The 24,540-nt window shown below is 46.2% G+C and overlaps 1 protein-coding gene across 2 annotated transcripts in view; it reads right to left on the reverse strand.

Annotated features, from left to right (window-relative positions):
* Positions 1-2,076: 2,076 nt before the first annotated feature.
* TMEM272 (transmembrane protein 272) overlaps positions 2,077-24,540 on the reverse strand; it is a 37,679-nt gene continuing 15,215 nt past the window's right edge. Inside the window, exons 3-5 of one of the 2 annotated variants that reach the window (XM_090026694.1) lie at positions 16,756-16,815; positions 10,310-10,392; positions 2,077-4,555 (exon numbers count right to left, since the gene is read on the reverse strand). In XM_090026694.1, coding sequence (XP_089882820.1) covers positions 4,193-4,555; positions 10,310-10,392; positions 16,756-16,815 — 506 coding nt within the window. In that variant the 3' untranslated portion in view covers positions 2,077-4,192. The remainder of the gene's footprint in view (positions 4,556-10,309; positions 10,393-16,755; positions 16,816-24,540) is intronic. The other variant, XM_090026695.1, reaches the window with a different exon arrangement.

Genomic DNA, 24,540 nt, shown 5'->3' on the forward strand with positions numbered 1-24,540 from the left:
TTTATAGGCAGCCACAAGGTCGCCTCTCAATCTTCTCTTGCGGAGGCTGAAGAGGTCGAGGTGCCCTGGTCTCTCCTCATAGGGCTTGGCCTGCGAGCCCTTAACCATACAAGTGGCCCTTCTCTGGACCCTCTCCAGGTTATCCACATCCCTCTTGAAGTGTGGTGCCCAAAACTGCATGCAGTACTCCAACTGCAGTCTGACCAGTGCCCGATAGAGGGGAAGTATCACATCTTTGGTTCTGTTTGTTATGCATCTGCTGATGCATGATAAAGTGCAGTTAGCTTTGCTGATGACTTCATCACCCTGATGACTCATGTTCATCTTGGAGTCCACTAGGACTCCGAGATCCCTTTCTGCTTCCATGCTACCGAGCAGGTCATTTCCTAGGCAGTACATGTGCTGGACATTTTTCCTCCCTAGGTGCAGCACTTTGCATTTCTCCTTGTTAAATTGCATTCTATTGTTTTCTGCCCTTTTGTCCAACCTGTCCAGGTCTGCCTGTAGTTGTTCCCTGCCCTCCAGTGTGTCAGCTTCTCCCCACAGTTTTGTATCATCCGCAAACTTGGACAGAGTACACTTCACTCCCTCATCCAAGTCACTGATGAAGACATTGAAGAGTATCGGTCCAAGGACCGAGCCCTGCGGGACCCCACTGCCCACGTCCTTCCAGGTCAATACTGACCCATCCACCACCACTCTCTGGGTATGACCCTCTAGCCAATTTGTCACCCACTGGACTGTGTAATCATCCAAGTCACAGCCTCTTAATTTGTTCACCAGTATGGGGTAAGATACCGTATCGAAGGCCTTCCTTTAATCACTCCAACTCAAATCGGGACCCTCCAAATCAATTCAGAGAGATTCGGAAAGATTTGGAGATTTGGACACAGACACAGCTTTAGATGTTTTTTCTACATACCTCAAGGTACCAGGTGGCTCTTGAACACTGAGATGGTGGGGCGGATAGAACTTCTCATGGGAGCACGGAGGTGGGGTGGATGGATCTTCTGGGCCCACCACAAAGCATGTGGGGGGATCCCCCTCCCCCCAGCTCAGCAACTGGTGCCTCCTGGATCTGGGGGGTCACCTGGGATCCCTCTGCAGCCAATTGCTGAGCTCAGGGGGTACGGCATGCTCCCCGGCAGACCCAGAAGTGGACCAAAACCAGAGCGTGGCTGGCCAGAGCCACTCTTCAGCTGCCGGCCAGGCTCTGTGCACCTGGATCACCACCACTGAAGCCCCAGGAGGCCCCCAGGACACCAGGTAAGGCTGCTGAGGCCATCCCAGGTGCTGGTCCCAGCCTTCCCTATCCTACCCAGGGCAACTTGCTGCATAACCGAACACACGTGCAGGGGCATTGCCGAGGGACAACTAGCAGCGGGCTTATATTTGTGCTACTGCTAGTTGTCCACAGGGAATGCACCTTCCTGCTTGTGGGGACAAGCCCCTTACATTCTTAAGTACAGCCAGTTCAACTATACCTCCTTTGGAGTATCTGCTTAAGAGCAGGAGAATGTTATGCTCCATCCTACCTCCAAGACTTCATGAACTACATCTACCAGCAGTGGGGAAGGCAGCCCAAATAATAACTTAGTTCCAAGGCTCTTGCCAGATAATTATATCCCTGGTTCCATCTCCTTTCTAAAACACATGCTCCAACAACTTGTGCTCCTTTTGTAACAGGCCTTTCTTTTGGTCATGGATTGATGTAAAATCAAGAAGGGCCAAGCTGTGCTCTGAATTACATACACAGTGGCCCCCAACTTTGCTGTGGCTGATGGTGGAAGGTTTTAAAATGACTGCAGTCTTGGTCATGCAAATGAGAAACAAAATGGATCAGATTTAACACTGTGCTTTTGCTAAATCCCAAGCAGAGGTTCATTGATTGATGTCCTTCTTTTACAGGTGACCTAATTTTGCATTCCTTTATGGTACAAGGAGGAAAGCACTGGTCACATATTCAATGAAGGAGCATATCCAAACAACATGTCCACACTCCATTATCTAGGTGTTAAATGTGGGCAGAGGGAACACCTCTGCTTTGGCCATGGAATAAACTGCATAAGAGCAAAACCAAAAAGAGAACTTTATATTGTATTTATCATCATACAAATAGTGTCCATCAAGATCAGTAACAGGTTAATACCATTACACACCACAAAACAACTGCTACCATGCACGCTGGTGCTTTTAAAGCTGACCCTTTGCTTTCACCACATCCATTCAGTAAGCAGAGATTTACACATGTACTCCATTAAGGGGAACAAATCAGACACCCTTAAATCACAACCAATGCACTGTCAAAATAAACACTTCATATTCAATACCAATATCATGCCCCACATCATTTTGTCAAATAGTATATTTAAAATACCACAAATGTAAATTTTCCTGTGTATTTAAGAACTTCTTTTTGCTATCTGGTTACTGTAAGATTATATTGTACAGAAATGGAGACAGTAACACTTCTCTCCCATACACTCCTCTTCTTCCTTTTCTCCTAGAAAGCCTGGCAGACCTTGTGGTTGTTGGTCAGGAAAACTGGGTTCAGTGCCTGGCTGTGCCACAGATTTACCATGTGGCTTTGGTTATATCATTTAGAGCAGAAACCTGTTTCACCCAGTGGTGACCCAAGAATGGCTTGTACCAAGTACCAATTCTGTGTTACCTGACTGAAGCATAGAAGTACGTTTGGAGTACTGTTGTGGCTGTGATGGCCCAGGGAATGTATGACAGGCAATGGTGTGTTTCACTGGACCAACTATATAGTTGGGAGAGATGTTGGATAAGAGCCCTTCTTCATACGCTGTGCCTGAAAATTTGTCCAACATCCCTCTTGATTATACAGATTGTCCAGTGAAAGGTATCACCAAACCCCCTTGCCTAAAGGGTAGAAATGATTCTATTACCCACTTTAGATATGTAATAGCTCCTTTATAGGAACAAGATCACCTTCCCAAGATGTGCAGATGTCTCTGTAATCCTGTAAGGGAGAGCACTTACATGCGGAGAAGTGGCATTAGAATTGCTCTTAAAATTTACTGTATTTTCTGGCCTATAAAACCCACTCCACATGCTCCAAGCCAACTGAGTAAAATTGGAATGCCTATTATATATGCCAGGAAAAGGTTCCCCATGGGTATGGACATTTGGCAGCAAGGGCAGGGGGCAGGAGCATGGCAATTAATGCTGCCACCACTCCCCAACGCCAGCTTGGTGGAGGTGGCATGCCGAGTCTAAGCCCATGTGCACTGGCTCTCAGGCTATGTGCTTGCTCAGGCCTGTCATGCAACTCCAGAGACAGTGTACAGGGTTGAATAGACTATATAGCCCCCCAGTGCCACCATGGCCTGAACTGACCCAGCCTTGCTGTGCAGCCCCACAGCATGCTGTAGCTGGATCGGGCCTAGCCCTGCTGGTCCTTGGTGCTACCACAGCTGTATCAGGCCAGGTCATGGAGTCAGGACTGATCTGCAGCCCCCAGCACCAGCATGGAGCCCCAGCTCCCAAACCCCATAAGCCCTCAGCCCCAGCATGCAGCTCCTGGCTCCCAACCCCCAGCCGCAGCATGTGGCTTACCATCCTCCAGTCTCAAGCCCCAAAGATCCCCTCAGATATTTACCTGTACTCCAAGTTAAGATTCATTTTCCTTCCTGGGGCCTTCCAAAGTAGGGTACATATTATATTTGTGGACAGGTTATATGTGAGAAGATAAAGTATTTGAGTAATTTGGAGTTGGTACAGTACATTTATTAGTATTATTATTCCTGTATTGCAGAGTCCCTAAAAGCCGAGGGAACATAGGGAATAAGGTGTAGAGGAGTTTACCATCTGCAGAACTCAGCTACACATTTTGACATTCCAAATAAAATCCCAAACAGTTATAAAATGGTTGTAAAAGTTAAAAGAAGAGCAGATTGGCATCAATAGCAGCAATTTTACATTACTATGCTGTACGCTAATCACTAATCAGAGGATCAGAGATCCAGATGGTACTGGCTTATACAAATTTCCTCATTTTGTCGCTGCTATTGGTATGTGTGTGTGTGTGTGTGTGTGTGTATACACACACGAGCGTGCATGAGCGCACACACACATCTATATGCATAAATACATGCACATTGGTGAATTATTGCCTTTTTTCATTTTATGCCCTTACCTAACAGCTGTAGCTTAGTTTATATGGCTTTTAGTCTTCTTCAGCAGCATATCTGCACCTAGAAAAGCAGTATATGCAGCAGCTACAGAAGATAAGCAGCACTAGCACAGTATGGCTAACAATGAGAACACCAACTGCAAAAATGTACAGGATTTTGTCACAGTAATCCTGGGGCTGATGGAAAGGTGGGATGAAATTTGGCAGGTAAACAGAAAACACCCAGTAGTTCCCCAGTATGAACCAGATAAAGAGAAAGAGGCTGAGGGTAAGATGGATGTAGTATTTGTGAGCATTCTGCCTCCATGGGTATTCGTCGTCGTCGTCGTCATCAATCATGACAGATTTGGAAAGCAGGTGCCTCATCCTAGTGGAGTCATATAGCAGAAGGGTCACCTGCACATAGTAGAGAAATGAAAGGTGAAAAAACAGAGCTGCTTGCATTGAAAGGCCAAATCTGTGAAGTGCTGAATGCCCTCAGCCCTCATTAACCTGAGTAGCATCGAAGGGCATGCAGCCTCTCTCAAGAACAACACAGTATGTCCAAAGCAATCAGGATTCATGGTAGAGGTGATATCCTTTATTAGACCAATTAGATTTTTGCAAAAAAAAAAAATCTTTAATTGCAAGCTTTCAGGCACAAACACCCTTCTTCAGGCATAGGAAAAAAAGATTGTAAAAGTTCTCCTGGGTAGAAATGAAAGTTCATATTTCATAGGAGAGTTGAAGGTGTGGTAATGTCTCCTGTATGGAACAGTTCATTTTATATGCATATTAGGCTCAGAGAAAGGTTGGAATAGTCTGTCTGCCTTGAAGCTATTTGGTGGTAAGCAGGATATAATTATATTTCCTTATGGTGTTTCATATTTCACAGAGGAGTAAATTTCTACCCAGGAGAACTTTTACAATCTTTTCTCCTATGCCTGAAGAAGGGTGTTTGTACCCAAAAGCTTGCAATTAAAGATTTTTTTTTGCAAAGATCTAGTCTGTCTAATAAAAGATGTCACCTCTACTATGAGTCCTGATTGCTTTTACCTCTAGACCAGGTATCCAGCTACAACCTGGATACCTGACAGTGTGGTCAGACACACTTTCTAAACAGCTGAGTAACAGTGAACATTGCAGATACTTTAAACAAGTGAAGTTTTTCTATATAAAAAATATATTCTCTGGGATGCGTAAATGAACTTTAATAAAATAATACATTAAGCAAACTTTAAACAAAATACTCCCTTAACCTTGTCTGATATTGGAAATAATGCTGTTAAACTTCATTTAATTGTTCATTTCCTCACATGGTTGCATTACCTCATTGCAACCAAGACAAGTAGGAAAATAAGCAGAATACTGCCAAGAAGTCTGGGCTATCCGCTCAAACAAGAAGTGATGGAGATCTCCCAAGAATGTCTTCCCTTGAAAAATTCCTAGTTTAATTTTGTGAGAACAAGTAACCTGGCTACAGTGCAGATAAGCTTGCAACCTTTTATTAAGCCTCTTAACTGAGTAAGCCAGGACCTTCTCCTCAGTCTGGTGAGTGAAATAGAATTTAACCCATAGATTGCTGGTAGAGGGCTATGATAAAAAAAAAACCCTGCTCAAATCAAAGAACGATGATCAAGCAAACTATCAGTTATAAAATGTAAGACACAATCCTGCTTCTGCTGAAGCCAGAGTCAGAACCATCCTTGACTTCAGTAGGAGAAGCATTAGATCCTCTGAGAGTATTATTCACCATGAAAAAACCCAGCTAAAATTAATTGCTAATAGCTACCACTTTTATAGATAATAACAGTTAATAGCTAATAGAATAGTTTTATTACTAATAAAAATTCATAGGAATCCTGGTCAGCAATATTAGGACTGCCTCAAATGTTATTATCAGTCACTGAGTTGTAATTTAGCTTTTGCCAATGAATACAAATATTCAATTTGGTTTCAAGTAATCAGATCAAAACTGTGGAAATCAGCATTGCTGATGAGGAGCACAATTCCTTGTAATGAACATTTTCTCCCAATTCTGATTTAATTTCCCTAAAGGAAAACTTAACTATTATTGAATTAACTCTCTAATTATTGCATCCCAAATGAAAAGTCCAACAGAGCAACCAAATGACTAAGCATTTAACCAGTGAAATGCATGCACAGCAAATCTTTTTAACACATTTATTTACTGTCTTTCCTGCATTTCAAGTCCCTTGAAGGGGGCTATTTATTTCCCAGGAGTGGACCATCTCCTTGGGTTCTAGCCAGGGCTTGTGCTTTTGGTGAAGTATGAGCAGAGGTTGATCCAAAGTGGGGTGCAGTAGTGTGGCTGCACTCCCCCCTTTAGGATTTGAGAGCCCCACAGGAGGCTCCTGCTCAAAGGCACACCTCCTCCTCACCCTTTCCCCCATTTTTCTGCCTGCCTTTTCCTGCTGCCCCAGGGGCAGGGAAGCACCAGAGCCATTGCTTCCTCCTGTATGGGGGTTGGGCTCAGCTAGGGATGGGGGCAGTGGCAGCTAGAGATGGGAGCAATGGCAGCCTGCCTGTTCTGGAACTGGGCAGGCTGGGAGGAACTACTCTCCAGCAGCCCTGTTGCTGCAATCCCATCCTCTGCTGAGCCCAGCCCCTGATCAGCCTGGCTGGCTCTGGAGAAAAGAGTGGAGAAAGCAGCAATGACATGCAGTGGAGAGTGGGGGAAAAGCAGGAGAGGGACATGCCTCTGAGCAGGAGAAAGGGAAGGGAGGGGGGATTTTCACCTGCTTTAGGGACTTCTGAGAGTCCCCAGAGGCTCCCACAGTGTGGTCTATCCTCATTGGTGGGGGTAAAGAGGCTGAGAGCAGGGGGCTTTTCCACACCCCACTTTGGGAAAGACTGGATCCGCCCCTGGGCAGAAGATTCCTCACTACACTGCCCTGTGTCTGTTCTCTCTATTCTTGTTTGCAGTGACTATGCTAGTGGTTCATTTTCAGCAGGAGAGCTGGAGAGGCAGCTGGATAATGGCTGTGCTGATTAGAGACCTGTGCTAGGTCCTCATTTAAACCTTCTCTGGTTGAAGGTGGCATAGAATGCAGGCCCTCTAGCATTGCAAGGGAGTGCCCTAGTCATGGGGACAAAAAGAGGGAGGGATAGACACAGTTTCGTTCCTGAGACTAATTCAGTAGTCATGGGGTTTTGGCCAACTCCATTTTTATGCATCCACATCCACTACCTGTCCACAAGGGGTACCTGTATGTGCTATGGCTTCGACTGTGCAGATTTAGTTGATAGGTAACAGCAAATAGGTAGAGCCCTTTTCTTCCCAGCACCACCTGGGGTGATGAGGAACTATGCTAATAAGCTGATGGAGAATAGGTTTAAGTTAAAGATCAGAAGGCAATATTTTACAGTTAGGGTGGCGAAAATCTGGAACTAACTTCCCAGGGAAGTGATCCTCGCCCCAACCTTGGGCAAATTCAAGAGGAGGCTGGATGATCACCTGTCTGGGGTCTTGTGAACCCAGCATTCATTCCTGCCTGTGGCAGGGGGTCAGGCTAGATGATCTGTTCAGGTCCCTCCTGACCCTAGGTACTATGAAACTATGATGCAACTATGTAGTCTTCCATGGACACAGGGCTGTGTGTCCAGGAGTAGAATACCTCTGATCATATAAGTCAGTAAAGTAACTAGGGTGGGGTGAATGGGACAACTGTCTCTGACACCAACTTAGGGGGAAGGAGTGAAAAAAAGTGGCTGATTTTGGCAGTCACACAACTGCAATCATGATTGCAGTGGCAACTGGAATTTGCTGCTGCTAGTGTTAAGTGCCAACATTCCCTGAAATGATAAGGAAAGAACAGAATACTGGCACAAGAGGGTGATCTTTCTTCTTGTCCTTGCAAAAGCAAGAGGCCAGAGGTAGGTGGAGTGGAGCAGGATGCACTCAGGTAAGGTTCATGACTATGAATGCCAGCACCACCACGCCTGGCATTTTGTCTGTGTCCAGAGTCACAGTAGTTTCTATCAGATAGCACAGTGTACCCTGCAGGTAAGTAAATACTATGCTTGTGGGTTGCATAGCACCATTACCCCTCCCTTTCCTTCATCCAAAGCGTGCACCCTAACGTTTCACAGAGATGAAGTAACTGACAGAACTAGGCTTGTAGTTTATGGCTGTTGAAGTAGTGGACACTGCCCTTAAGTGTAGTCCAACCAGTGCCAAATAATGTCCTGTAATGTTGCTCTCGTACATGAATCAACACTCCATAGCCCTGTGCCTCACCTCTCATTGGCCATGATACTTCCTCCACTGGTTTTGCTGTTGGCAGCATTCATACCACAGTCAAGCTAACTCAGCTCCTTACTTGCTATACTTATAGACAAGTCCATGTACAGAGTTGGCCAGCTGAGACTGTTGCCCAAGGGACAGCCATTGCAGAGCAGCCACAACCACAAGATGGTGAATGTACAAGTTAGGTGTAACAGCAGGCCAGAACCCCCAAGCCATCTAAATGCCCAGGCACCAATGCCACAAAAGTGAGGCATGACTGTTTGAGATAGTGTTTCAGAAACCAGTATCTCAAAGTACTACTCTTTGTACAGCATGATCAGATCACCAGAATTTCCCTCCTCCTACAAAGTTTTAGTGTCCTATCCCAGCGGTTAGTATACGTACATTACTTTTCACTCCTGCTTCTTCATGCATTTAAAGACAACAATGATGGCATTTATCTTTGAACCAGACTAGATGGAGGCTTATTCAACATTGCAAGGTTTAGAGCAAAAACCAAAGTGAAAGAACTGGTTCCAAGAGATTTCTTGTTGCAGATGGCACAGCCTTCATTGCTCACTGTGAATCTTCCCTGCACAATCTCTTGGGCAGATTTTCTGAATCATGCAAGAGCTTTGGGATGGCAATTAGTCTCAAAAAGACTATAATCATGTACCAAAGGGTGAAAGAACCAATACCTGACATCACTATGGAGGGTAAATCTCTTGGTGTCTTTGACAGTTTTTGCTACTTGGGTTTTACAATCAGCAGGAATCTTGACCTTCATATTGCACTTACTAACAGAATTGGAAAAGCAGCTAAAAATTTTAGGCTATTACAGAACATGCATGGAATAACACCAAGCTATCAGCTAAGGCAAAGTTACAAATCTACAAGACTTGCGTGCTGTCATCCCTGCTTCATGGTTCAGAAACATGGACTACATATGCTAGGCACATCAAGAGACTGAACAGTTTTCACATGAGATGTCTGCATAAAATCCTGAAAATAAAGTAGGACAGAATACCAAACACAAAGGTACTGGAGCACGCAGGACTGACACACTTAGAAACCACTATCAAGAAGAAAAGTTGCGATGGATTGATCACATCAGGAGAATGGGAGGAGACCGGATCCTCAAGAATATTTTGTATAGTGAAATTTGAGATGGCTCTAGAAAGTGGGGTCACCCCCTATGGCGGTACCACAATGTGTGCAAAAATGATATGAAGTCATTCCAACATCAGTGCAGACAGCTGGGAGGAGCACACACAGAATCCCATCAAATCTGGAGGGAACTTCTGGCACTGGGTACAGTTCAACATGAAGCATCTTTGATCCAGAGAATGAAAGCAAAGTGAGAAAGAAGCAAAGTGAGTTGTGTTGTTCTCAAATTGGGCTTGTCAGCCACAAACAGATTCATCAGGCATCTGACTAGACATCTTACATGTACATGTACACCATGATACAGAGGATTGACGGTTGCCTACTACATCTGTGCCAGCCATTGTCATTGCTATTTGGCTCACCTGAACTCATGGATCAAAGAAACACTGTCAGCTAATGAGAAACAAATGCACCTTTACAGTTTCTGTTTGGCTAAGAAGCACAGTCCTCCTCTGGATACAACAGCAGGTCAAGCACGGTAGAGTGAGTAGTTGATATCTACTGTGATAGTATCTACCTAACAATATGATTCATCCCAGCTCAGTCATTTGATAAAAAGGAAAATCAGGACATTGTATATGTTGAGTAACTAGGAATTATCATCCTGTGATAACATTCAGTTGCTTTGACATTGGCTCTCAATTAATCAGATAAATCTATTGTAAATTCTTCAGTACCTGTATGAACACAGGGTATTTAAAACATCCTGTACTATGTAAAAACAAAACATGTTTTACACATGGAAAGCACAGTACCTTTAAACTGCCGACAACACCACCCACCAACAGATATAAAGGAATTAGTGGTTGTATAGGGCAATCTTCCAAAAACTTCATTCCTGAGTAGCAAAAACATGCTGTTGTTATTTTCAGTGACCAAAAGGTTGCTTGATGGTTTACAGAAAAAACAAAAGATGTAGTTAGGAGAAGGTTGTACTTACATCTATGCCTCTGATTCATTGTCCACTGAACTCAATGTAACTGAATGAAATGGGCTTTGCATCAGACACTATGCAAATGAAGATAATGAACAAACAAAAGGCAGGGATGGGAAGAGATGGAACACAAATCACAACACCAGGATTCCAGGATTACTTGTGAGAGCCATGTATACAAGCAGACAGCTCCATCTCCATTCATTTTTTAAGTGATTATCAGCTAGAGCTGGTCATATAAATTCCAGTGAAATATGTTTCATCAGAATGGGTTTGTTGATATGGTCAGGTATTGACAAGCTTCCAGCAGACCCAAGCAAGGTTCTGATCGAAGTTTCAGCCAGCTCATCCTCCTGGCTCCAGGGAAGCCTACGAAGCTGGAGGCCTTGCAGCTTGGGAGACAGCACTCCCGGGGTTTCCAGGGTTCTTGGCAGCTCCTATAATGTAAGCTCTGGAACCAAGGACCTGAGAACTGCTGACATCCACGGACTGAATGTAAGATAGATCTTAACAGGTTTCATTCCACCACTGAAAAGCAGCTGTGAAATTGACCAAACTCTCCTTAGCTCCACAGTCAAGTTCAGGTTTTCTGTGGGAATCTTGCCAGTTTCAGTCGGCCAGAGTGTTCTCTGCTCTGCTCCAGTCTGCCCTGCAGACAGCCAGGGCTCCAAAGAGCGTGGCAGGAACAGGCAGCACAGTGGTAGATAGGGCAAGGAACAGAAAGCAGAGCAGCAGATCTGGCAGGGAGCGCAGGGCGGAAGGCAGAGCAGCAACTGGGACAAAGAGCACAGAACAGGGAGCAGAAAGCAGAGCAGCACACCAAGCAATGGAAAGGCACTGGAGTAGCACTCAGGGAGAGTGTGGACCTGCCAAAAATGTTGGCCGTTACTGAGGTAAAATATGTCATCTTGATGTTCCCAAAGCAAAATAAGGGTGGGGGGGATTTTAGTTCTGCATTGATTTTTAAGATTTTGACTTTTCATCCCAATTTGGGACAAGCAACCATGTCTCAGTTTCATTGAATGGAAATTCAGTTTTCTAAGTAACTGAGTTATTAAGTCACTTTTGTACGTATCATGACAGAAGTGACTCTTAGAAAGATTTGTGAGGAGAAAAGTGTGGTGACTTAGAATAGGGGTTGTCAACCGGGGGTATGTATTTGGAAACCGGCCAGGGGGTACACATGAGTGGATGGAGCACCACCACCCACCGCCCCACGCTGCCGTCTCCCAGGAGCAGGGCCAAGGGAGGGCCGAGGGCAGCCCCTCAGGTACCGCCCAGCCAGCTGGATGCAGGAGGTGGGGAGCAGGCACACGACAGCCATCCATGCTGCCACTGCCTCCACGTGCAAGCCCCACCCCCCCGTCCAACCACCACCCACTCTGCCAGAAGTGTACCCAGAAGGAGGTGAAAAAAGGGTGAAAATCCCTGACTTAGAAAATAGGCTTTGGGACGGAATTCCAGGGATGTGGGATAGGGAAGATCAAGATAAAGTGGAATAATACAATTATTTTTTTAAGTGCTTATACTAGGTTAATAATAGGTATATATTTCTTGTTGATAACAAGTCAATTGCAACAATGAGAACTAGACAATGAGAACTAGCCCATGACCACTACACCGTGCATTCAGTATTTATTGGATGGACAGCAGTGATGAAGTTTCTGCCCCAGCAAGGGCAGGGACTGGGGCTAGAAGGCATGTGTTCTTCGTGGCCAGAGCAACAGCCATCTCACTGAGCTACATATACTGTGGATTGTGCTTGTCCTCCTGGTTCCACATATCTCCCTCTCATGGCTACCCAGTGGGTCAGCTCCAAGAAGAGGGTTGGAGGGCACACTGGCTAATGGCTAGCCTAAGGCCTAGTGGTTAGAACACAGTGCTGGGGAGCAAAAGACATAGGTTTAAACCTCCATCCTTAGTCAGGGAGCCCTAGAATGTAGGTCTTCTGCTTCCTGGATGAGTGCCCTAGCTACAAATCTACTCTCCCCCACCACCCTGAGGTGCAGGGTTAATATTTTGCTGCCTGATGGGTGCAAGTGCCAAAAAACAAGTATGTGGTTGGGGAAAAGCTATTTAGAGGTGTCAAAGAAAATAGGAGTCTGACCTTCATCTAAATATCAAGCAAAAATTTTGGCAGTGTTAGGCTGTGGAAGAGTTACCCAAGGGAAGCATCTGGCAGAGAACATAGGAAATGTACTGTTGGGAATAGTCCATCATTGCCAGAGACACTGTAGGGTCTAAAGGCTCCTTCCATCCCCAATTTCACCTTCAGAATGTTTAACAAAAAAAGAAGTCATTCCTATTCGTTACAAATTGAAAGTAGGCAAATAACTTGGGGGGAGGGAGGGGGGTAGAGGTTAAATGATGTCAGATATCTATAATGGGGAAAAACTAGCTTGGCCTCCTTTATGAATATCAAGTTGCAATATTATTTATAAAGCTGCAGACTTTTTTTTAATACCTAACTATTCATCTCTGAAGGTTAAATAACACCACTATAATCTTTCTGTTAACATTAAAAAAATATCTGGCAATTAATTATCCCTTCGAGAAAACAGGGCCAACATGCTTAGATGTCCATCAATAATTTAGATTACTGGAAATCAAGTAATTCATTGTGAGCAATCATTGTAACAGACCGTTATCAAAGAATCAAAGTCTCTGGCTTGGCTAATAAAAGTCTGCATTTTGCCTTGACATTTAATTTTCCCCAAAATGCCTTTACAGATACGTAGCTGGAGGAAACCAATATCCTCTGACAACACCGTATTACATTGACATTATGTCTTAATTTCAACAAGTCATGAAAAAAAGAACTCTGGGTCTAAAGTGGGAAAATGCTCAAGACTGTAGGCTAATATCATTGAATAAATTCCACATTTTCCCATAGATGTTAAATATATTAAAATATATTACTGGGAAAGGGATATTAGGAATAAAAGGTCAGAATGCAACTCCCACCCCCTTGCTGATGGCTGTCTGCCAGTGTGTAAATTATGCATTAATGAAAGTTATAACTTCCTGAGCCTGCAAGGGACGAGACAAGGCACAAAGTACAAGTAGCAATTTGAAGTTATGGCCGGTTCTAGCCATCCCTAGAGCAATTCCCTGGAGGCATATCAGCCCGTGCAAGGCCCGGGGGGCACAGGGCGGGGGGCGTGTGATGAGCAGCTGGAGCACGGGCTGGGATGAGCACCTGGAGCATGGCGCTAGTGGCGCATGGTGGCCATGGCAGGGCCTGTACAGCACTGTCTCCAGGGCCCTGCAAAGTGCAGGGTCCAGGGTGGTTTCTCTGATTTGCACTCTCCCTAGGGATGTCTCTGATGTAATTAATGTTCAGTTGCATCATTGCTCCTTAATAACAATCACAATGAAATAATTCTATATATATAAAGTGCTCACCCCCCCACCACCAGCCCTGCTCCTTGGAGACAGCAGCAGTACAGGGTAGTGGCAGTGTGGCACTGGTCTCACTCCTCCTTCTGTCTCCTCTGCCCCCACTGTCATCTAGTGAATTGCCCATCAAGAATGACAACAGGGACGGAGCACCGCCATGATGGTAGGGACAGAGCACTGCCATGATGGCAGGGATGGAGTGGGCGGAGGCAAGGTGAGTGGCGCTGGCCTCACCCCACCATCATCTAGTGATAGAGCACCGCCATGATGGTGGGGATGGAAGGAATGGAGTGTGGGGGTGTGAGGCCAGCACCATGCTGCCACCACCACGCACCACCTTCACCTCCAAAGAGCAGGGCTGGGGGGAGGGGGCAAGGCCACCATTTGGAGGCAGTGGAGGTGTGGGGTGCTGGTGGACGGGGATGGAGGGAATAGCAGGGCAAGTTTGCCCCCTCCTCCATTCCTAGGAGGCAATGGTGATGTAGGGTGGTGGGTGGCAGGGCTCTGCTTCCCTCCCCCCCCCACGACTCCCCCCATCATTCTTGATGGGCAATTCACTAGTGTATTATAACACCTGCAGATGACAGTGAGCTGGGAGGGGTGGCAAGTGCTTTCAAGGGCAGGATTAAAAGTCAAAATTATCTTGATGAACTGGAGAAAACAAATAAAAATGAAATACAAGAAAGACACATGCAAGTTGCTCAACTTGGGAGGGAGAAATCAAATGCACAAACACAATCCAGAGAATAATCGGTTTGGCAGCAGTCCTGTAGAAAAGGCTCTGGAGTTGCGGGGGATGAAAAACTGAATAAGAATCAACAATGTGTTGCTGCTGTTGTATAAAATGCAAACCTCAATCCAGATCAGGGGTCTCGACCTTTATAGAATCAAGGCACCCCTCCTTAGGCTCAAGGTACCCCTTAGAAAATGCCAGCTTAGTTTTCACTCATTTTTTGTTTATGGAAAAATAACATATCAATGTTCCTGTTCCAAAGGACTCAGAAAGACCATGATAGGTCAGAATGGTTTTAACACTATGGATTCTTATTTGAAATCTCTGGGTTTTTCTTGTGAATCATGTTTGTGCACTACCAGTCTAAACATGGTATAGCATCCTGAGGCATCCCTGAAGGGATCTGAAGGCACCCCAGGGTGCTGCATCACCCTGGTTGAGAATCTGTTCTAGAAAGTCCTGACAGCAGAGGTGCACCAGCGCAGCTTGGTGCCTGCGGTAGCCACATGATGGTGCCCAGCCACCACTCCCTACATTGCTTTGGCTGCAGCAGCAGCTGGGATCTCAGCTTCCCTCTGCATCCTCCAGTTGCAGCTTCCTGCCCCAACCCCACAGGGTACGGCAGAGTGGCACAGTCCGCAGGGCTGAGGGGGCTTATGTCCCAGGGCACCTGAGCAGCACGGGGCAGCAGGGAAGTCCCTGGCTGGGGAGGGACTGCCACTGGACCACTGTGATGCAGGGAGGGGCCTGTGATGTGCAGCCTCGGGGAGACTCTGGCCCCTGCTGGTGTGGCCTGTGCTGCTTGTGGCTCCTGGCTGCTTAGCAGTCAGACAGCCCTGGATTAAATGACTTCTTGAGGTCCCTTCCAGCTCTTCACTTCTGTGATGTCTGATTTCTCTGATTTTCTTACAGGCATCCTCTCCTCTATTGAGTCTGAACTAGTTGCAGCAGTCGTGCTGTGCACACCTACAGCTATGTGCCAGACCCTCACTGCTAGGGCCTGGTGGTAGACTAAGGTAGTGATTCGCCACCAGAATGCCACAGCACCCAGCCCCTGTGAGAGGATGTAAACCCTATGCCTGCCCTGCATCCTGGCAGCACTCTCTGCAGCCTCTCCCACCAGCTCTGCGAGCATGGGAGGAGTAGGGGAATGAGCTGTGAAACCACAAAATAATTATCTTTTTTCTGCAAGCTTTTCTTAGTTGGTCTAATAAAAGGTATTGTCTCTGAACCAAGAGGTCTAGCATTTTGCATTTCTTTTTGTCTCAGACCAACACAGCTATGAAATATATCCATGAATCTGAATGGTAGTTCAACGTTCTCATTGTTTAGAGTTGATATCAGCTAAAAAAAGGGATTATTCATAGACAAATGCTGTATACTGCACTAGATTTTGTTCACCAAAAATTTAACAACATGTCCAAGTTCTTTTATTCAGGCTACAAATGCAGGATGAAACTGCATTTGTACCTGTTTCTGGGTATTTATCATTATTAAGAGTATACTGCTGACATTTTCCAATTAGAATATCAGAAACTGAGCAAAATCCTCTTAGATTTATTTAAAAGAATAACTCCATTAGAGACGAGAGGACCATCACATGGGGTATTTGGCTATTATCTAAGTTTTCTGATGCCCCTATCAAGTAGACAGGTATATACAATGAACCCTATTTTATAATTAGAGCAATTTAGGCAGAGAGGTTAGGTAATTTGTGCAAGGAGTCATTGTTAGTATTGGAAGCAGAATTCAGTTCCTGGTTGTCAACCAGTGACTACTATGCTCAGATATCTGAAGCCAAAATCACCACACAGTCTTAAAAGGCTAAAAGTATAGTGCAGAGTGATTATGACAATGATTGAATTGTACTATCCAATAGAATTGATGTTTGGCACACTTTCCCGTGTAACTAGCCAGTACCTGTCTAGGGCTTTTCCCAAGCTAATATCAACAACTATATGAAGATGAGTGACAGTTTTATGACATGGACAAACATATGTAATGACATTGCCACAGTTGAGTAAACTTTGGTCAAAAACCAGATTCAAACACGTCTTTAAATAGGCTCCACTAACATACTACATGACTTCAACAAATTCCTATTTTTAAACATTTTTTTTTGACAGATACCTTACCTGTAAAAGCCATGGACAATGGTAAAGCAAGGAAAGCAAGAAGACCAAAAATAAAGCATGCTGTAAAGAAAAAACAGAATGCAGGGTTATTCCAGTGATAGTATTTTAAAGAAGACAACAATCTCTTATATGTTTTTTCTTGAAACATATGTATGAACAGTATCAGTGATCTAATGTGCTGGATGAAATAAGAACTTTTTCTGTATCCATTGGAGTTGGGGGTGACCGGACTGTGGGGTATTTCACTTGCTGGCATCAAACAGTACCATACCTAGACTTCTGGTGGCCCTGGGCAAACTTTTAGTATTGGGCTCTGGTTTGCCAGAGATAATCATCATCAACAGACAATGGAAAAAAATGACCATTTCTGGTACCCCTTTCTCTCCTGGCCCCAGGCAGCCACCCAGTTTGCCCATGTCTGTGCCTGGCCCTGGCATCAAATTTAAAAGCACTTCAGCAATCTCATGACTTAAGAGCAGACTTTCCCAAAAATTCAAGCTTTTGCAAGGTTTGAGCCCTTGAACTGTAACAAAATTTTCCATATGCAGCCTAATGCAGCAGTGGTTGTCTACCTCTGCAAAAGGACAAAAAGCTCTACACCTGATGATAATTAAGGTCATTCTACACTGTTAAAAATGACTGTAAAAATGTTATCCTGGAGTTCCATGCTTAGTGCATCTCCACAATACTGTTTCAAATTTTTCCATCTGCAAAAAGATACCTGTGGTGCTAAAGGAGCAAAAAGGGGAAGAGGCATGGTCTGGAGAGTTGGTAAAAAGACATCAACAAGAAGTGGAGTATGATGTTCTTTTGGAGATTTGAGTTCACCAAATATGAACCTCAATGTACACATTTAGGGCTGGTTGAGGGCCACAAAGTTGTTGAGTTTAGCTCTCAAAAAGCTATACAGAATGCGAACTGTAGCCTTTCCCCTTCTGTTGCACAAATATCTATGTCATTTCTCAGTGCTAGAGCTGATGCAGCCCCACCCCCTTTACTATTAGTATTATCACTCCTAGAGATTATACACCACTTCCTATTTGTAGGTCTCAAAGTGTTTTACAAAGAAAGGTAAGTACCATTCTCTCTGCTTCACAGAAGGCGAAACAGGGACAGAGGGATATTGAAATTTAATTGAGGTCCATAGCAGAGCTGCTAGGAGAAGCCAAGTCCCCTGCTTCGCAAACCAGCACCTACACATGGAAACACACTGCCCCCTCCACATTGACTTAGCTTTATCAGTAAGGTGTTGATATCCTTCAGAATCATTTTTGTAAAAAAGTAACACATAAAATATAACTCCTAAACAATAAGGACTGAAAATATTTTGAGATGGAGAAAGTTCAGCTGGGTTTTTTTTAACCTTCCTCATTCCCTTTTTTAACTTGTAGTCTCCCATCTCTTTTCCTTGAACATTGCCAAGTACAAACGTTCTCTCCCTGTCTCAGTGGTCCCCTGCATTGTGACTAAGCTCTTTGAAACAGTCTTCAGGAACCACCTCTCATTATAACAATTCTGCACAGTATCTTGCATTTCACTGAATGCTAAGTTCTATCCAAAGACCTCTTGCTGTTACATTATTCAGACCATTATTCAAATCTACTGGAGTGATTTTCATTAAAATGGGGTTGGGCTCTAAATACTACTTGGGAACATTACCTTCAAATACTTTTAGTTGCCTGGGTAACTTCATTTATCTAGTATTCTAAAGAGTGTGGTTCAGGTGTTCAATAGCTCCATTGACTGTCTAGTGTTACCAGTGAGTACTGTCTGATCATCATTTTGCTACACTAGGGTAACTCACTTAGTGTCGATCAGCTCTCACTCTGCCACTTATCTCCCCCCACCCTTCCTGCCTTCACCAGTGGGTATATAATAACAACAGTAGGAAGAAGATTTATGTTGTTTCTTAAATGTACAGTTGATATTCTCTCTGATCCCTAGATATACTGCAGTATACTCTGTAAATGGCTCAGTGGAGCACATGTACATGTAGAATTGCACACCTGGTGCACAGGTGCATAGTTTTGTATTTGTCTGCTGTCTATCCAACAGCCTGATTTTGGACAGGAAAAAGGGGAAGCAAGAAGTACTTACAGCTAAAGAGAGAAAGATAATGGTTCATTAATTCTCTTCCCTAAGCAGGCACTGGGAATGTATTTACTTATTATCTCCCCATTCAGTCTCATCCTCTTAGGTCTCAAATTGAAGGGGCAGATACATTATCTAGGAATGTTTCCAGATCCATTTGTAATAAAGTGAGACACTCAATAATTGCCTACACCACTGACGAGGTTCTGCAGTCAGTCACAATGTCACCAGCACTAAAGACTTGTTTTCTGTGGTACTTCCATCATATAAATGTTCCTCCAATAGTATAGGCAGATGTGGGCTGAATTTGTCTGACTTGTGTTGCCCCTTTCTAGACTAAAGACAAGTTGCCCAAGAAATCCTTGTTTGAATCCCCATGGGGTAGCACAAACAGCAGTGGCCCTATTGGGTGTGGGCAACACTAAGGCAAAGAGAAGGTCACTATTTGTGAAATGGTAACATTTTTTATGTGGGTGATGGCACTTCTTCACAGCTGGCCCACACTGCAGGATCCCATCCCCAGAGAAAAGGCAAGAAATGGAACCTTACACTCTGAGAACAGGCTTACAGGACAAGGTTTTCCAGGCCATCTGCTTTTCCAAGCTTGGCTCAGAAGAAACCATGTGCTGGGAGCCTAATCTGGGCAACTAGATAGCACAAGGTTTCTCAACCTTTCCCAGGCCAAGGCACACTTACATTAATAAAAATTTTCTGCGGCACACCTGTTAAGGTATTCCCCATCCTCCTACCTATTGTAGCTCATTGCCGCGGTAAAATTCCATGGCACACCTGTTCATTTCTGACGGCACACTTTTGTGCCACAGCACATTGGTTGGGAAACACAGAGATAGCACAGCCAGGAAAGCCCTTTGTTCTGTAACATACAGTTGGGCTTCAGGGAGGATGAGAAAACATGTATTGGGAACACATTATGGGTAGGACAAGGAAATGAATGCATTGGAAGAGCTTGTGTTCTGGAAACCCATCCTAGAGTTTGGATGCTATGAGCTCTCTGAACATTGGAGTCCATAGACAAATCTGAATTGTGGGCACAGTCACTGCTTAGCCCCACACTAACCCTTCACTTCAGATAAGTTACCAGGGTCTGATCTGTCTCGTGTGTGACTCTCCACATTAATCCATGCAGCTTTGATAAATGAGTTTGAAATCCATTTTAACTTGACAGCTCCAAGTCAACATGACATTGCCTTTCTGACTTCTGACTTGATGTTTGAGCTGTTACTTTCCCCCTCTTCATTGTCACAGTGCTGTGGCATTCCCCGCATCCATCCCTCCCCACTCTTTGGCTCCAATAGCTAAGCCTCAGGCCACGCAGTAGTGGGGAGCTGTCAGATGCATCACCATACAGTGCTTACAGGACACCAATACACTCATATGCTCCTAACCCTTGGTTCCCTTAAATCCATGCTAAAAATCCATTAAATGCTAAAAATCCATTAGCATGATTTTTTTCCAAGCACTTTTTATGTTTCAAATTATTTCAAACCATAGGAAATATGGATTTTTAAAAAAATCTTACATACAGCATTAAAATAGTGAGCTAAGGAAAGGTTTATCATTGCAAACAAAGGCTGCATCAGGAAGAGAGCACATGTCTGTTGTGGTGCCTCAAAGCCGTTTGAGACCCTGCAAGAGGCACACAGGGAATGAAAAAATGTTCTCCACACTGCATATTTGCAGTGTGGATTCTAAATTTGGTACCGGGAAATCCTGGCATCAAAAAACCCACTGGGAAAAAGCTGAGTGTGACCTGAGGCAACCAGAGGCTGAGTCCTCCAGAGAGATCCTCTAGCATATGGCCAGAGCATCTCTATGCCTGTCACATGTCCCTGCTATTCTGGCATGCTGCCTCAGCATGCTGGAGCAAATAGGAGTGGGGCAAGGCTGGCAGTAGCTCAGACCCAGGCTCTGTCCCAGGTAAGTAGGGATGCGAGAGAGGAGGGACTATGTGTGTGGGTGTGGGGGGACTGTGGATGGTGGGACTTTGGGGGCAGGGGAACTGCTTGGGAGGGTGGGTCCGCTGCCCACTTCCCCACACAGCTCACAGCCTCCCCCCACCCAGCAGCCAGGGCTGGCCCACAATTTTCTGGGCCCCTCTGCAAGATGTAATTTTGGTGCCCCCTGATCCATCGAAAAATCAAAATTTTGGTTAATTGCGGTATAAACTCACTGAAATAAAATAGTCAGGGCCAAGCTGTGCGCACGTGGGCTGCACTGCAGGGGGCATGGGGTGGGGGCAGCATATGCTGGGGATGCCTGAGTTCCCTCCCTGGGGCCAGGGCTGGGGCCGGGGCCAGAATGGGAGCAGAACCGGGAACTCCTCCCTCACTCAGCCAGGAAGGGTCTCCCTGCCTGCATCGAGCCCTTAAACATGGTGCAGATGGTGAGGGGCGAGCGGGGGGGCCTGCAGCCACAGGTTCCACAGGATAGGATGGGGTGGCCCTGGCAGCAGCAGTGGCTGTTGGGGTATTCATGGCCACTCCTAGCAGAGACCACTGACTGCACAGCATTGCCTAAAGCTAGGGGCTGCACATGTCATAGAGTGCCAGCCCAGCCCACTGGTGCATGGTTTTAGGCAGGACTGGGCTGCTGTTGCTGTCACATGGGGTTCCCAGCACCACAGGTAGAAGCCACATGCCCTCAGGCTAGGCCAAGTCCTATCTCCAAGTGCCCTGTGCACCATCAAGCCAGGCCAGCTCAATGCAGGCAGGACCAGGCCCAGCCCGATAGCTTGCAGCTTCTCCATGCGGTGCTGGGAGCCCCATGTGACAGCAAAAGTGGCCTGGTCCTGCCTGAGAGTGGACACCAGTGGGCTGGGCCAGTGCCATGTGCAGCTCCTGGTCTCAGGCAGCACTGCACACTAGCAGGGCGCTATGCCTGCAGTGTGCCATAAGCACTAACAGAGAGCTGTGCCTGCAGTGACCCATAAGCACCCTGACAGCTGCTGCTGTGGGGACAGGGGGCCTGTGTGTCATGTGGGGGTGGCCCAGGGGAGGACCCACCCCTCCTGAGCAGCCCCTCCCCACCACCACAGTCCCCTCCACAGCCCCCCACACTCTCAAACTACCCCCACAATCCCCCCACCCACATAAGCCTCACATCCACCCACCCCTACACCCACCCACAAACCCCACACTGCCGCCCTGCCCCATGCCCACACCAGTGCTGGGACAGGTGGCCTGAGCTTGGGGGGGCTTCTGGTCCCAGGAACCACTTGTGGGGTATGATGGGTTGGGGGTAGGGGTGGAGGTGGCAGCAGGGTTATGTATGAGAAAGAGAGAGTGATGGGGGTTGGGGATAAGGGAGTGCTCCGGGTAGGAGAGGCCACCAGAGCTGGGCTTAGAGCCCCCCTGCCCCCTAGAACAGCCTGTGCAGGGGGGAGACTGGCCTGAAAGGGAAGGGGCTTGCCCAGCCCAGTCCCTGAGGCCCAACTGAAGGCTTCTTAGGAATGTCATGGGGATCACTGGGGCTGGGCACAGGTGCAGGGAGCAGAACAGCAAGGACCGGCACTGCACAGAGCCACAAAGCAGTGGGTGGAACAGCTGCAGCTGGACTTACATCCTGGAGCTGGGACAGAGCTGCTGCCAGGAGTGAGCTAGTGGGGCACATAGGGGCTGCAGGTCAGGAGTGAGGGGAACTGGGAAGAAGGGGGCTATGGGTTGAGAGTGAGGGTTAAGGGTAGGGGCAGGGCACTGGCATATTAGTGCTGCTCAGTGCCCCACATCCTTATGAGTGAAGGGGGCAGGAGCAGTTCTGAATTTTTCTATGATAAAAATACCAAAAGCAAACACCAAAGTTTATAGATATTTAGAATTCATTTTATTATGATGACAGAGGCACTGGTAGGCTTCCAAATTGCTTTAAAATTGTAAATATATCAATAAAACATTGCCCAACTGATCTCTCTCTATATAGTGGCATTTCATTTTAATCACAGAAGAACACAGATTTTGGGTATTTTAATGAGAGCTTTTGTGGGTTTTATTTATCAGAGAATTTGCAATTTTTAAACAGGAAACACCAAGGTCTCTGCTGGTGAGACAAGTAGTGGGATCCGGGGACACAGCCGGAGAGTAGATGAGGTGGCTGCCATTTGGAGCCTGGAAGACACGCTTTGACAGTTCAAAGTGGGCCACCACAAGACGCACATCTTCTGGGCAATAGCTGCCCAGTTGGCAGAGTGGGAACACCAGAAGGCATGACAGCAGTGGCACCTAAAAGCCAACTCTGGAGCCATGACCCACTGACAGCTGGCCCAGAGGTGCAGGAGGCTCTGCTGCAGTGCCTGTACCGCAACTGAGGAGCTTGTGCAGTCTCCATCTGGGTCAGGCAGGCTTGCAGACATGGGGCCGCAGATCCAAGGGGGTGGATGCTGTCGCAGGTGTGCAGCAGGTCACAGTCAGGCAACAGCCCCTACTGCCAGACTGTTACAGTGGGTAGAGGGTGCAGGGGCCACTCTAGGTTAAGGCTGCTTCAGCTGTCAAGCTGGCACAAGGGGCTAGTGTCCCCAGATACCAACTAGCTGGGCCTCAGAAGCTCCTGATGGCAAATAATCCTGAGCTGCTCGCCAGGGCAGCTTTTATACAGGTGCTGGCCTGAGCCTCTAGCTCCCCCTGGTTGGAGATCCAGGAGAAGCTGGATAGGGCCAGTTTGCCCCAAGTGGAACAACCTGCTGTACACCAAAGTGCATGTTCAGGTACGTGTGCTGAAGCACAAACCTCTGGCACAAATTTGCGCTGCTACTATTTGAACTGCTGCAAATTTGCGCTGCTACTATTTGAATGCCTGCATTTGTGGACATGTCCAAACAGTGCTATTGGTAAGATTTAAAAAAATGGCTGAGGAAAAATCCTATGCACTTGGCTTGTGGCTATGGTTTGAAAAATTCCAAAGAGAACATACATGAACCCCTTTGGCTGCGTCCACATGCATGTGGGCATTTGGTCCCTGGGAAATGCCCATGCCATGTGCACTTTGGTGTGCAGCAAGTTACCCCGGGTGGGGTAGGGGAAGCTGGGGCCAGCACTGTGATAGCCCCAGTAGCCCTACTTGGGGTCCTGCAGGCCGCCCAGAGCTGCAACAGTGGCAATTCTGCTGCACAGAACCTGGCCAGCAGCCACAGTGCAGCTCAGGTTGGCCGGGCTCTGTTTTTGAGCAGTGTGCAATGCCCAGGCGTGTGCTGCTTCACTTTTTTTTCTTGCTGGTTTTTTTGACCCCTGGGTATCCGTGCTCTAGATTTCATAGATTTCATAGACATTGGGGCTGGAAGGGACCTCAGAAGATCATTGAGTCCAGCCCCCTGCCCCAGGGGCAGGAAGTCATAGGATCCCAGCAAGATAAGCATCCAATTTTCTCTTGAAGGTGTTCAATGTAGGTACTTGAACCACCTCCAATGGCAGGCTGGTCCAGACCTTGGGGGCTCAGACAGTAAAGGAATTCTTCCTTATGTCCAGCCTGAAACGGTCTTGCTGTAGTTTATAATCATTCAATTTCATCATTCCTTGGGGCACTCTGGTGAACAAAAGTTCCCCCGGATACTGGTGGTCACCTCTGATAAACTTATAGATGGCCATCAGGTTACCCCTCAGCCTGCGCTTTTCCAGGCTAAAGAGCCCCATAGCTCTCAGTCTGTTGTCGTAAGGTCTGTTTTCCTGACCTCTGATTATGCGCGTG

The sequence above is a fragment of the Crocodylus siamensis genome, chromosome 1 (assembly GCF_052110815.1).
Source record: "Crocodylus siamensis isolate JL-2025a chromosome 1, ASM5211081v1, whole genome shotgun sequence".
Classification (NCBI taxonomy): Eukaryota; Metazoa; Chordata; order Crocodylia; family Crocodylidae; genus Crocodylus; species Crocodylus siamensis.